The sequence below is a fragment of the Pinus tabuliformis genome, chromosome 7 (genome assembly GCF_031772625.1).
Source record: "Pinus tabuliformis cultivar Carrire ecotype Pingquan chromosome 7, CPIR1, whole genome shotgun sequence".
NCBI lineage: Eukaryota > Viridiplantae > Streptophyta > Pinopsida > Pinales > Pinaceae > Pinus > Pinus tabuliformis.
Window position 1 is genome coordinate 551,663,990 of NC_142293.1, and position 12,092 is coordinate 551,676,081.

The window sequence follows — 12,092 nt, forward strand, 5'->3', positions numbered from 1 at the left end:
TTTCTTGTGCCAGCAAGATGCTTACATCTCCACAGAGATATCGCTTTGCCATAACTTTTAAACAAGAGGCTTTTGAAGGCACTCCTGTTCACGGCTTGTAGCAGCCCAATCAAAATTTGTAGTTCAAGACCTGTCAACCATATTACCTGGGCCTCCTTTTATATAGGAAAACAGCCCAAAACATGTTCATAGGAAAGAAATAGAAACCATATATACAACACTGTCTCTCCTGCCACCGGAGAAAAACAAAACAAGTTTATACCGATGAGATAAAAAGTATAACAGTAGCTAAAAGTATGGGGGAAGATCCGACACACGGATCTGATCCTGATTTTGCTTCGTTATCCTCCAAGTTCCTAGAGCCTGCTGTAGACCTGTTTTAGAATACCGGTCGGCTTCTTCATTTTTATCCCTGTAAATGTGAGCAATGGAGAAAATATTAAATTGGGTCTTTAATCTTTGGACTTCTTCTAAAAGAGGTATCAGCATATAATTTCTGCAAACAAATTTCTCATTGACCCAGTTAACCACATTTGTCGAGTCTCCAAAAATCTGGACTGTGAGGATATTCCTATGAATTAGCCAGCAGAGCAGCAGTTTTAAAGCTGATAATTCAGCGAAATTGTTTGAACCCGACCCAAGACCAATAGATGCTTTTAGGGAGTGCGAGGGATTAAGGTGAATGATAATTCCGGCACCAGTGATATTGTTCTGAGCTGCCCCGTCAAAGAAAGCCCAGGGGATGTCCTCTCTGATAACGACATCCGTTCGCTGGTTTTGATGAGATTCCTCCGGTTCAGGTAAGCTAGCTAGTATGGCCGCGGCTTGCAATGCAATGACATTCACTAGTGTGACCTTTTCATTAAAAATGCATCCGTTGCGAGCGATCCAAATACCCCAGCAGACGATTGGAGGGAGATTTCTCATGTTTTTCTCAGGATAGTGAGTCCACCAATATTCCCATGCAGCAGATAAATTTACACCTTCCCAATTCCCTGAAAAATTTAGAATCTTTTTTGTTTCCACCCATACTGATTTAGTGAAAGGACAACTCACAAAAAGGTGCGAGACAGATTCGGCTTCTGATTTGCAAAGAGGGCATCTGCTCGGCCCCAACTGAAAGCGAGCTTGAAGAACATCCCATGTGGGGATTTTGTTTTTTAAAGCACACCATAGGAAGATCCTGGCTTTTTTGGGGCATTTTAACTTGAAGAGGGGCTTTGCCCACCAAACCGGGGCCTCCCACCCCTTGCTTTTCATCAGAAAATCATAACCGGCCTTTGGGGAATAACGACCAGTTTCAGCATGAGCCCAAACCAGAGAGTCTGAAGAGTCCTTTATCCTGACATTTGTGCGATTAAGTTCCTGAACATAACCTTGCCATTCCTCTCTCCAGCGGAGATCCAAGTCCAAATCTTCAGCTGTCTTCCAGCCCTGCCCCCAAATGGACGACAAGCCCATATTTGCAATCTGATGTAGATGTATTAATCCTTTAGTATCAAGCTGCTCAATCAGACCAGGAGATAAAGCAAACCGCTCATTACACCCAACCCAGGGGTCCTTACCAATCCGCACACATTCACCGTTTCCCAGGCGCCCTAGTTGTTTTTCAAAAAAAAAAGAGAAAAAGAAAAAGAAAAATAAAGCTAATCTCCATTGAATAATTTCATGTTGCAGCAGTGACATTGCAGGTTGCAAGAAGGACATTTCATGACAGGAGGAGCACTCAAATCAAGGTCAAAGTAATTGTTCTTGTGCCTTCTACAGGAAGCTCTGTATTTCTACAGGAAACATCCTGTAGAACCTTTGGACGAGCCAAATCCAATTTCAAAAGTGAATCTGTTGGTGGAAATCTGTTGACTAGGCCTACAAGCACTTGTCTGTCCATCCCTTGCCTTCATCCATCATTTTTTTCACCTCCTTGTGCTTCTCATTGTGCTTCTACAGGAACTTCCTGTAGAAATTGTGGGAAACTAGGCATGCATTTCAAAAAGTGGTTTGGCAAGCATGGTAGCTTCCTCAAAGGTTCATAAGTCCTCCTGCAATCTTCCAACTCCTCCTCCATCATCTCCATACCTGCATCACAGCCAAAATTCATTTTGTCATACCATGCAACCAAAATGCAAAGTGCCTTGAAGCAAAAACACATAGAGCAGAGTTTGTTTATGCCATAACTTAAAAACCATGCATCCATTTGACAAACCGTTTTATGGGGAATTGTACAAGGTTGATGACAACATGCCTGAGCAGTTTCATGCAATTCCGGTGCACGGTTTCCAAGAAATCAAACTCCATCTCCATCAGCCATTTTTGCATTTTCTCCATAACCGTGCATCCATTTCAAAACCTGTTTCATGGGGAGATGCACATGGGAGATAGTAACCTACCCAAGCAGTTTCAGCCGATTCCGATGCACGGTTTCCGAGAAATCGACCTCTGAAATCTTCAGCCTTTTTCCATTTTTCTCGAAATCCGTGCATCCATTGATCACGAATTTGCTATGGGAGATGCAGAATGATGGTAGGAACATGCTCACCGAGTTTCAGATCAATCCGATATACCGTTTGGTAGAAATGGCAAAAAGAAGTTCTGGTTTTGTGACCATGCAGCAGCAGCAGCTTGAACGGGCAGAGTTGAACGTGGAAACGATTGCATGCAGCTCAGATCCGGCCAGAGGACACCTGCACAAGGAAAAGCAATAAAAAATCATCAGCCACGCCCTCATGCAACCAAGGAATCCAAGCATGCAACAGCAAAAAGCTTCACAGCAGCCAGTCGACTTGCAGGTACGTGACTAATCTAATTCCTCTGTTGCATGAATGTAATTCGAGAACTGCGTGAACAATGAGATGGTTGGATTTAGACAAATTGGTGGCCAGCTAACTGGCCACCCTCATCCAGTTCAACAGCACTTGGTGGGTGAATGAGACACGTGCGCTCAGCCATCTCAAGAGGAAATTTGGAAACAGGCAGTGGTGACCATTTAAACTTCAGCGTGATTGTTGGACGTGATTATAGGCAAAGAACAAATAGTTAAACACTGCAGTGAGGACCGACAGTCTGCATGGGGCCAACGTGTAGTTGGCCAGCTCACCCTCCATCAACGGAAATCTTCATAAACAGCCATCGAACTCTCACAGCTATTATTTCTAGTTTATCCTCGTCCTTGCAGCTGCAACAAGCTCCATAGCAGCAAACCAAGCTTTCTTGGCCATTTTCTTTTAAAAAACCCCCCTGCTTATCAGCGTTCTACAGGAAGAAGTTCTCCAGAAAGTATGACACAGCTTTCAAAAGCAGAGAAAATGGATTTTTCTCCGACAAATTGGAGTTTCGAAGAGAGGTAGGCTTGAAAAACGCCATATCTGTGCATGAAATTTCAAAAGGTGGTAAATTAAATTGTTTGGAGTAGGGAAAGTTAAAACAAGTCTTCCTGTGGGTCAAAATAGCAGTTTACTTGTGGTTTCATGAAATTTCTTCGTTGGTTCTGCATCAATATTCTCCTCCATAGTTCCTGTTAAAACATTTTTTCTCTTGTAGAAAAGATAAATCACTGTCAGGGCTAACCTGTGTGAAAAATGTGAATTTTAGATGGTTATATGTATGCTGGTGGGTGTGAAAATTAAGCTCTGCACTCTGTCTGTGAGAGCCTAATTTCATTTTAACCGTCAAGTTTTGGGGCAGCAGCAGCAATATAACCAGGGAATTGGTGAAAAGGGAGATACAAACATCTGAGAAACCCTGTCTTGAGAATCAAAGGAGGAAACCATACACAGAATTCCCCTTCTGATCAGAGCACAAGCCAAAACAGAGCATTATATCTAAATTCTGGCCAAGGAACTCACTTCATCCAGCAGTGAGGAAAGGGAGCACATTGAGGCAGAAGAGAAAGCCAGGGGTAAGGAAACCCAAGACAGACCACCACAGGAAAAGCCACAGGTAAAGGAACAAGAAAAGCTAGAGGAAAAGCAAGAAAAACGACAAGCTGCTGAGGCCAAAGCTGTGGGTGGAGTAAAAATGCAAACACCAAGGGAGAAATGGTTTCAAACACGGGCAGAGAGGACTAAAAATGTCAAAACAAGTAGGGACACACCCAAGGCAACCACAACACAGGTCGAGGAGAAGGCACCCTCAGCCAAGCAGGCCAAAACAGTGAATACTGTTTCTACAGGAAGACAGAAAAAGCCACTACAGGACTGTTTCTACAGGAAGCCAGCGAACTGTTTCTACAGGAAGTTTGAAAAGAGGGCAGCAAAAGGAGAAATCGGCCGAGATTTTAGCTAAGGAGGCAGCACCTGTGTTGGCCACCCTAAGCTCATCCATCCCCTCTATGAACACTCATTCTTTTCAGGGTTCGGACACAATTTAGTCATGGTTCAACTTTCTACAGGAAGTTCTGTATTTTTACCAGAAACATCCTGTAGAAGCCTTTGGGTAGGCTAGAATCAATTATGGAGAGGGATTTGAAGATTGAAGACTGTTGAGAAGACATGCAACCACTCTTTTCTTCCATCCTCCACTGGTTTCATCTCCTTTCGCCACCATTTCTGCCATCAGATTGAATATACTTGCACACTCATACCAAGGCTGAGAATTCACTAGGAAAAGGAACAGGCAGTGGGAAGAAGCAAAGAAGCATGGTTTCATGACAGAGAAGAGGGCATCACTTTAGAAGCTTGGCATCACAGGGAAGCCACCAAGGCCATCAAAGATAAGGAGAGAGATTGGTTGCTCAGAGGATGAGCAACACTTTCAGTAGGGGGGTGATGATGAGCCCCAAAAATGGATAATTATTTGGGCTCATTCAACCTCCTAATTTGACTTAATCCACCATTCTCATTAGTTTATTGCATGTTTTTTATTATTTTTATGTTAATAGAGTGAATTTGGTTAGTCATTATGCCAACAAGTCTAATGGGTGCTTTGTGTATCCTTTTTGGTCAACTTGGAGACAAAATTGAAGGTCTTAATGAGCACTTGGCAGCCAAATTCATGGCAGAACAAGCTAGAGGATTTATAGGAAGGTGTCCCCCTCATTTATGGACCCTTACCTCGAATTCTCCACCATCAGCTCGGAGTTCAAGGGCCACCGAATCAATCAGCTCAAGGGCAGCCAAGCAAGTCAAGTTGGACTGCTGTTAACTCCAAGTCTTGGGCAGCCAAGTCCCTAAATTTTAGGAGGAATGTTGGGTCCTCAAATTGTATAAATAAGAGGGCTTAAGACCTCAATTCAGTTAGTCATTTTGGGGAGCTAGTTGGTAGTCATTTTTTAGCTAGTGGGTAGTCATTTTTGTAGCTAGTAGTTAGTCAATTTGGTTTTTGTTTTTGTAAGCCAGATTTGGCATGACATTTGATATGAATAAAGGCAAGCAGATTTGGATCTAATTCTGAGTTTTTGAGGGAGCTATAGCTCTCAGGTTAGGTCCCAACCTGAGAGCAATAGGCCTCCTCTTCCTTGTACTGTTATTTCCTTTTCCTTTTAGCACTTCATTCCTCTGTTTTGACATGCATTTCGAAATTACAGTCTGCTGATTTGATTTCTGTTATGTGATTGAAGTAGAATTAGTTTATGGTTCAAGTGTTTTTGCTTAGATTAGAGTAGATCCACCTATGCATTCTGATCTTGAAAAGTACTTCTTTATTCCACTTCCATGCATGATTTTCCTCTGAAGTTTATACTGCTGTTCGTTGACTTAATCACGCAGTTAGAATAAGTTGATGGAATTCTCGGTTTTGTGCAGGACATAGCAGATTTGTTTCCTTTACACTGCATTACATCACGCTGTCATCTTCCTCCACTTCTCAACCGCGCCTAAGCCACCTGCTGAAACCTCTGTTCAGCTCATTTACCCTCCAACTCATCCATTGCCACGTAGCTTCATTCACTTAACCTTTCGTGATCCCATCCTTCCAGCCATCAACCCACTGCATGCACTCTTCCTCCATCTGATTTCTCTGCTCCTGAGCCATCACCAGCTCCATCTGCATCTCACCTATCCTCCCACACCATTCCAACACTTCACCATCTTCCAAACTTCCACGGTCAAACATCCTGTAGAATTGCACAGACTTCCTGTAGAAACCCCTCAGTTTCCTGTAGGATCCCCTGCAGACTTCCTGTAGAAGCCTGCAAACTCGGTTGCTGAGCATCCGGACGTGGTAGACTTCTGTGGACTGATGCTAGAGACCCTCTGGGACCTCCCCTAGCCATCCTGACCTTGCCCACGCTTTCCTTCCATTCCAACCCTCCTGCACAACCAAACCCTAATCAAAAGCATCATCACAATAAATCCAACCACTTAATGACAAAATACAAAAACATGTCTTTTCAGACGCAAATAGCTTAGATTCATGTATTTCAACTCACTGCAAGTAATGGCGTCCTTGGTAGAAGTTTCATTCACATTTTTGCATTGTAAGGGTCAAGCTAGTTAAATTAGGGTTTATTAGGGTTTCCATGCTTTGTTGTCTTTCAATTTCCTTTTTGCAAAATAGGTTAGCTTCCTTCAAGATAGCTTTCGTCCATCACTCATAAAGCTTCTTCTGAGAGCATATAGAAGTTGGCTTGAGCCCTAGCGGACTTGTGCCAGCTGACCAAGTGACAGCTGCGACAAGAGCTAGTACTTGTGCATACAGCACCGTCGCTTCCAAGTTTGTACGAACTACCGGGTTAATAAAATTAGAGATAGGAAGCTCCAGGAGTTGTAGCATTATTGCTACAATACTAGAGCCCACCAATATTGTTGGTCAAGGGTACATACGGATGGAGCCGAGCAGAGTGAAGGCGATTGAGGACTGGGTTGAACCGAAGAATGTCCATGAGATGAGGGTGTTTTTGGGCATGACCAACTACCAACGGAAGTTTGTAGAGGGGTACTCCAAGGTGACATCGGCACTGACAGACTTATTGAAGAAAGACAAGAGGTGGAGTTGGACGAGCAAATTTCAAGAGGCATTTGATGACTTGAAGAAGAGGATGGTTACAGCACCGATACTGAAGTTGCCTGACTTCGAGAGACCGTTTGAGGTACACACTGATGCTTCAGATTTTGCCATAGGAGGGGTTCTTATGCAGGATGGGCATCCAGTGGCATATGAGAGTCGGAAGTTGCAGGATAGAGAATGGAAGTACCCGGTTCACGAGAAGGAGATGACTGCGATCATTCACTGTCTTCATGTGTGGAGGCATTACCTAATTGGGAAGCCGTTTGTTGTCAAGACTGACAACGTTGCAGCAAGTTATTTTGCATCACAACCGAAGCTTTCTGCGAAGCAAGCTCGTTGGCAGGACTTCTTGGCAGAATTCGACATGACTATCGAGTATAGACCGGGTAGACACAATGCGGTAGCAGATGCCCTTAGCAGGAAGGGACAACTTGCAGCATTGGAGGAGGAAGAAGACCGGGCAGCAAGGAGTAGGAGTCAAGTTCAGATGTCAGAAGAGATGCAGAATAAGATCAAGGAAAGTGTTGAAACCGATACTTTGGCGCAGAATATAGTGAAGCAGATAATGGAAGGGAAGACACGAAAGTTCTTTCTACGCGACGGGTTCTTGTTCTTTGGAAACCGACTCTATGTTCCAAAGTCATCCGGACTCAGGAGACACCTTTTGAAGGAGTGCCACGATTCTCCGTGGACTGGCCACCCAGGGCAGCGTCGTTCTTTGGCATTGTTGGAGAGAGGATTCTTTTGGGAGAAGATGAGAGAGGATGTAGAGGAGTATGTACATACGTGCATCATTTGTCAACAGGACAAATCGAATACTTAGAGACAAGGGGGACTGTTGCAGCCTTTACCGATTCCAGAGAGGCCATGGATGAGTGTCTCAATGGACTTCATCACTCAGTTACCACAGGTTCAGTGGTATAATGGGATTATGGTCGTGGTTGATCGTTTTTCCAAGTATGTTGTCTTTGTTCCTACAAAGATACCTTGTGCAGCCGAGCAGACTGCAGAGTTGTTCTTTAAGAACATAGTGAAATATTGGGGGATGCCGTTGAGTATTGTGTCGGATAGAGATCCGCGTTTTACAGGGAGATTTTGGACCACATTGTTCAAGTTGGTCGGGACAGAGTTGTTGATGAATTCGAGTTACCATCCGCAGACAGATGGGCAGACCAAGAGGATCAACGCATTGCTGGAGGACTACTTGCGACATTATGTGATGGCTGATCAGAAGAATTGGCCCGAACTCTTGGATATTGCTCAGTTTAGCTACAATATTCAAAAGAGTTCCGCGACGGGGTATAGTCCATTTGAGTTGGTAAATGGATAGATGCCGGTTGCACCGCATACCCTAGTGACGGGAGGCTTCTTGAGAAGTCCTCATGTGAGGAAGTTCATGAAGGCTTGGGAGGAGACCTTGGAGTTAGCACGGTTACGCATGCACAATGCTGCAAGGAGGATGAAAAAGTATGCTGATCGTGGAAGACGGGAGGCACACTTCGATGTGGGAGATATGGTGTTTCTCAGGATTAACGAGGAGCAGTTTCAGCCAGCTAAGGGGACGACGAGCAAACTGACACGGAAGTATGAGGGACCATTCCGAGTGAAGAAGAGAGTGGGGGAAGTTGCTTACGAGCTGGAGCTTCCACGCCATATGAACATGAAACACCCAGTTTTTCATGTGAGTCAGTTGAAGAGATGTAGACTTGATTTAGACCATCCAGAGAGGGCTGAACTAACGAGAGGACCAGCCGGGATTGTGGACAGACCAGGACTAGAGTTGAAGAAAATTTTGAGTCTCAGAACTACAGGAGTTGGTTGCCACATGCGACGGGAATTTCTTTGCAGATGGAAGGATGCACCGGAGGAGGACAGCTGGGAGACAGAGGATTCACTTTGGAGATGGAAGAACAAGATCGCGAAGTATGACAGGAAATTGAAGAGGAGAGCAGGAATTGTCGGGACGACAATGACTTCTGTTGGGGGAGGATGTAACGCCCTGCGGTTCATACCGGGCGCGCGCTCCTCCAACTCGCAAAAATGACTGTGTTGGTCACCATCGCATAAGAGGTGTGCAAGTTATGGGCGAGCGAAGCCATGTTTATATGCGATGGATGATGGGCGATGAACATAACCGAGCCGACGGTGAGAAACGAAGGCAAGGGGCGTTCATCGTTATATTTTGTAGCGTCGGCCAGGAGACAAGCTAGTGTGCGTATAAACATGGGCGACCTGCGGTTCATTTGGGCATCAACCGATCGGACATCGCTCTTCGTCGCACAAGGTAGTGCGCACTTAGAGAAGGCGTGGTTTACCGCAACTCGGGTGGATGAGCCTGCCGAGCCGAGCGAGGGTCGTGTAGAGGATCCGGTGGCGCATACGGGTATCGCACTTGGTTTGGGTTGTGGCGTGGGCGAAGGTCGTGCACGGGTGCGCCCGCCCGCCCAACGCCGAGTTGTGTGGTCTTGTGTTATTATATCTTGTTGTGTGTTGGCGGTGGGTTCGTGCACGGGTGCGCCCGCCCGCCCAACGACACGAGAGGTGTATGTTGTATGTGTAAAGTTGTATTTTGGTGGAGTCTTGGCAGACCGCCGTGCGCTCTTGCACGGGCGGGCGCCCTCCCGTTTATGGAACGCCGGTTGAGCGCGGCTCCCGGTCATGTAACTTCGCATATATAATAAAAAGATTGATTATTATTATTATTGCCGAGTTGATTTTATTATTGTATATTGTTAATGGTTTCCGCACATTAATAATATGAATTCATGTGTATTATGAATTGTTGAAGGCGTAGTTCGTAAAGTTTATTAACGATGGAACATCTTAATAAATTAAGCGGTGCCGCACCCGGCCAATTTAACGAAAAAAGAATTGGGGGCGTGACATTATCGGTCAAACTGAATCCTTTGGGGCTAAAAATGTTCATTAGGTGTGTCACATCAAAAGTTGGAGAAAGTAAATTAGCGAGAACTACGGATTGAGTAGCAAAGCCTAGGGTGTCTCTGCGTCCAAGCGGTACTGGGTATTTTGGGTCCCCTGCCTTCAAATTCATGATTTTTGTTAATGCTTTTGCAAATTTTCATCACAAGCAACAAATCCACAAATTCTAATACCAGGAAAATGGTAAGATTTTATAAATATCTTAATATTTTTTTACAATATATATATCTCTTAATTATCAAATTCCAAAATATTTCTAAAATCTACAATCCATATAAAAATATTCCAAAAATAAAATACTACCAACCTTAGCCACACAGTCACGAGAAGCCAAAGCCAAAAGATCCGCACATGTCGCAACCCCTCTGCAGCTGGCTTCTACAGCAGTTTTGATTTCGTTTATCAGCTGCAAAGCCCAGGCTCTCAGCGCTAGATTTGGAGGAGCCTGCTGCTCACTGGGGTTGCTTGTCGATCCTGTCAGCAACACGGATCCATCGCAGCCCTTTCGAAATATAATAGGGGATATTAGATTATTGTGTTATTTGGATTCAAAGTTCACCATATATTGTACAAACTTACAGTGATTGAAGTGAATAATGATTAATGTTATATTTATTAAAAAATATAAAAATATAGTTAAGAATAGCAGATTTTTAAAATATTTTGAAATTTAATACATAAAATTAAAAACCAAAAAACAAATATATATATATATATATATAAATTAATTTAATTTTAAAATATTCTTAAAATCTCTAATCAATTAAAATTCATCATAAAATATGATATAAAATTTATTAATTAATACTGAAAACCTTGAAACTCTTTACAGAGAAACACAAAGTAACAAATTATATATAAAAGTGATATTAACTTAATTTTAAAATATTCTTAAAATCACTAATCAAATTAAATTCATTATAAAATATAATATAACATAAATTTTATTAATTAATACTGAAAACCTTGGAGAAACACAAAGTAACAAATATGGTCAATCCACATCAGGTGAGAACATGAATTGGCTATTATGGTACATTGGTAATTAAGATAGTTGTTGCTTAATTACTAAAAGTTTTGTAATTAGAAGGAACCATTTTTTTTGGTTAAATTTTGATTTATTTTTTTATTTGAATCGGTATAGATTCAGCACACTAAAATTAAAAACACTTAAATTGTAAATTTAGAAATACGTTAAATTTTGATATATTTTTTTATTTGAATCGGTATAGATTCAGCACACTAAAATTTAAAAACACTTAAATTGTAAATTTAGAAATACGTAGAAAATTAAGAGTTGAAATTTGTAATTGCAACAAATTTTTAAGACAAATAAACATAAAAAAATATACTTTCCAAATCAAAATTCTATATGATTTTGTTATTGTGTATATGGATGACATTTTGATATTTAGCAAAATATGGGAAGAACATTTAAAGTATGTTAAGCAGACACTAAATATTTTGAAAAGGAAAAACCCTTATGTTAAACTCTTAAAAATGTGAATTTAACAAAACATCTCTGAATTATTTGGGACATATAGTAGGGAGTGGTAAATAAAAGATAGATCCCTCTAAGGTGGCAGTTATTGTAAACTCGCTTAAACCCAAATCTGCTATAGAAGTTAGAAGCTTCTTAGGAGTAGCACAATATTGGAGAAAGTTCATTTTTAATTTTTCCTTAATTGCAGCTCCCTTACATGCTTTAATAGGATTGAATAAGGTGTTTCAGTGGGGAGGCAAACCGCAGAAAGCCTTCGACACCTTGAAAGAAAAGATTAGTACAGCTCCTGTACTAGCACTACCTGATCTTCAAAGACCATTTGAGATCCAAACGGATGCCAGTGACTATGCCATGGGAGCAGTGTTGACACAGCTCACAGCACGGTAAACCCATATGTTATCATTCTGAGACATTTAATTCTACAGTAGTTAACTATCCTACATATGATAAAGAATTGTATGCATTAGTACAAAGTGTGAAAAAGTAGAAACATTACTTAATGGGCAAAGAGACAGTAATACATATTGATCATCAACTACTTCTATATCTACACTCCCAAACTAAGTTGAGTGATCAAGAAACTATAGATGGATGGGTTTTCTACAACAGTTTCATTTGGCCATCAGATATAAAAAGGGCATACACAATAAAGTTGCATATATGTTATCTAGACCCATTATAAATGCATCTACTATACTTAAGCATA

General features: G+C 42.1%; 1 protein-coding gene across 1 annotated transcript; it reads right to left on the bottom strand.

Moving 5' to 3' along the window:
- Positions 1–288: 288 nt before the first annotated feature.
- Positions 289–1,461, bottom strand: LOC149248545 (uncharacterized). The gene has a single exon (XM_089450388.1). It carries the CDS (start codon positions 1,459–1,461, stop codon positions 289–291), a length of 1,173 nt encoding a protein of 390 aa, XP_089306514.1.
- Positions 1,462–12,092: the final 10,631 nt, after the last annotated feature.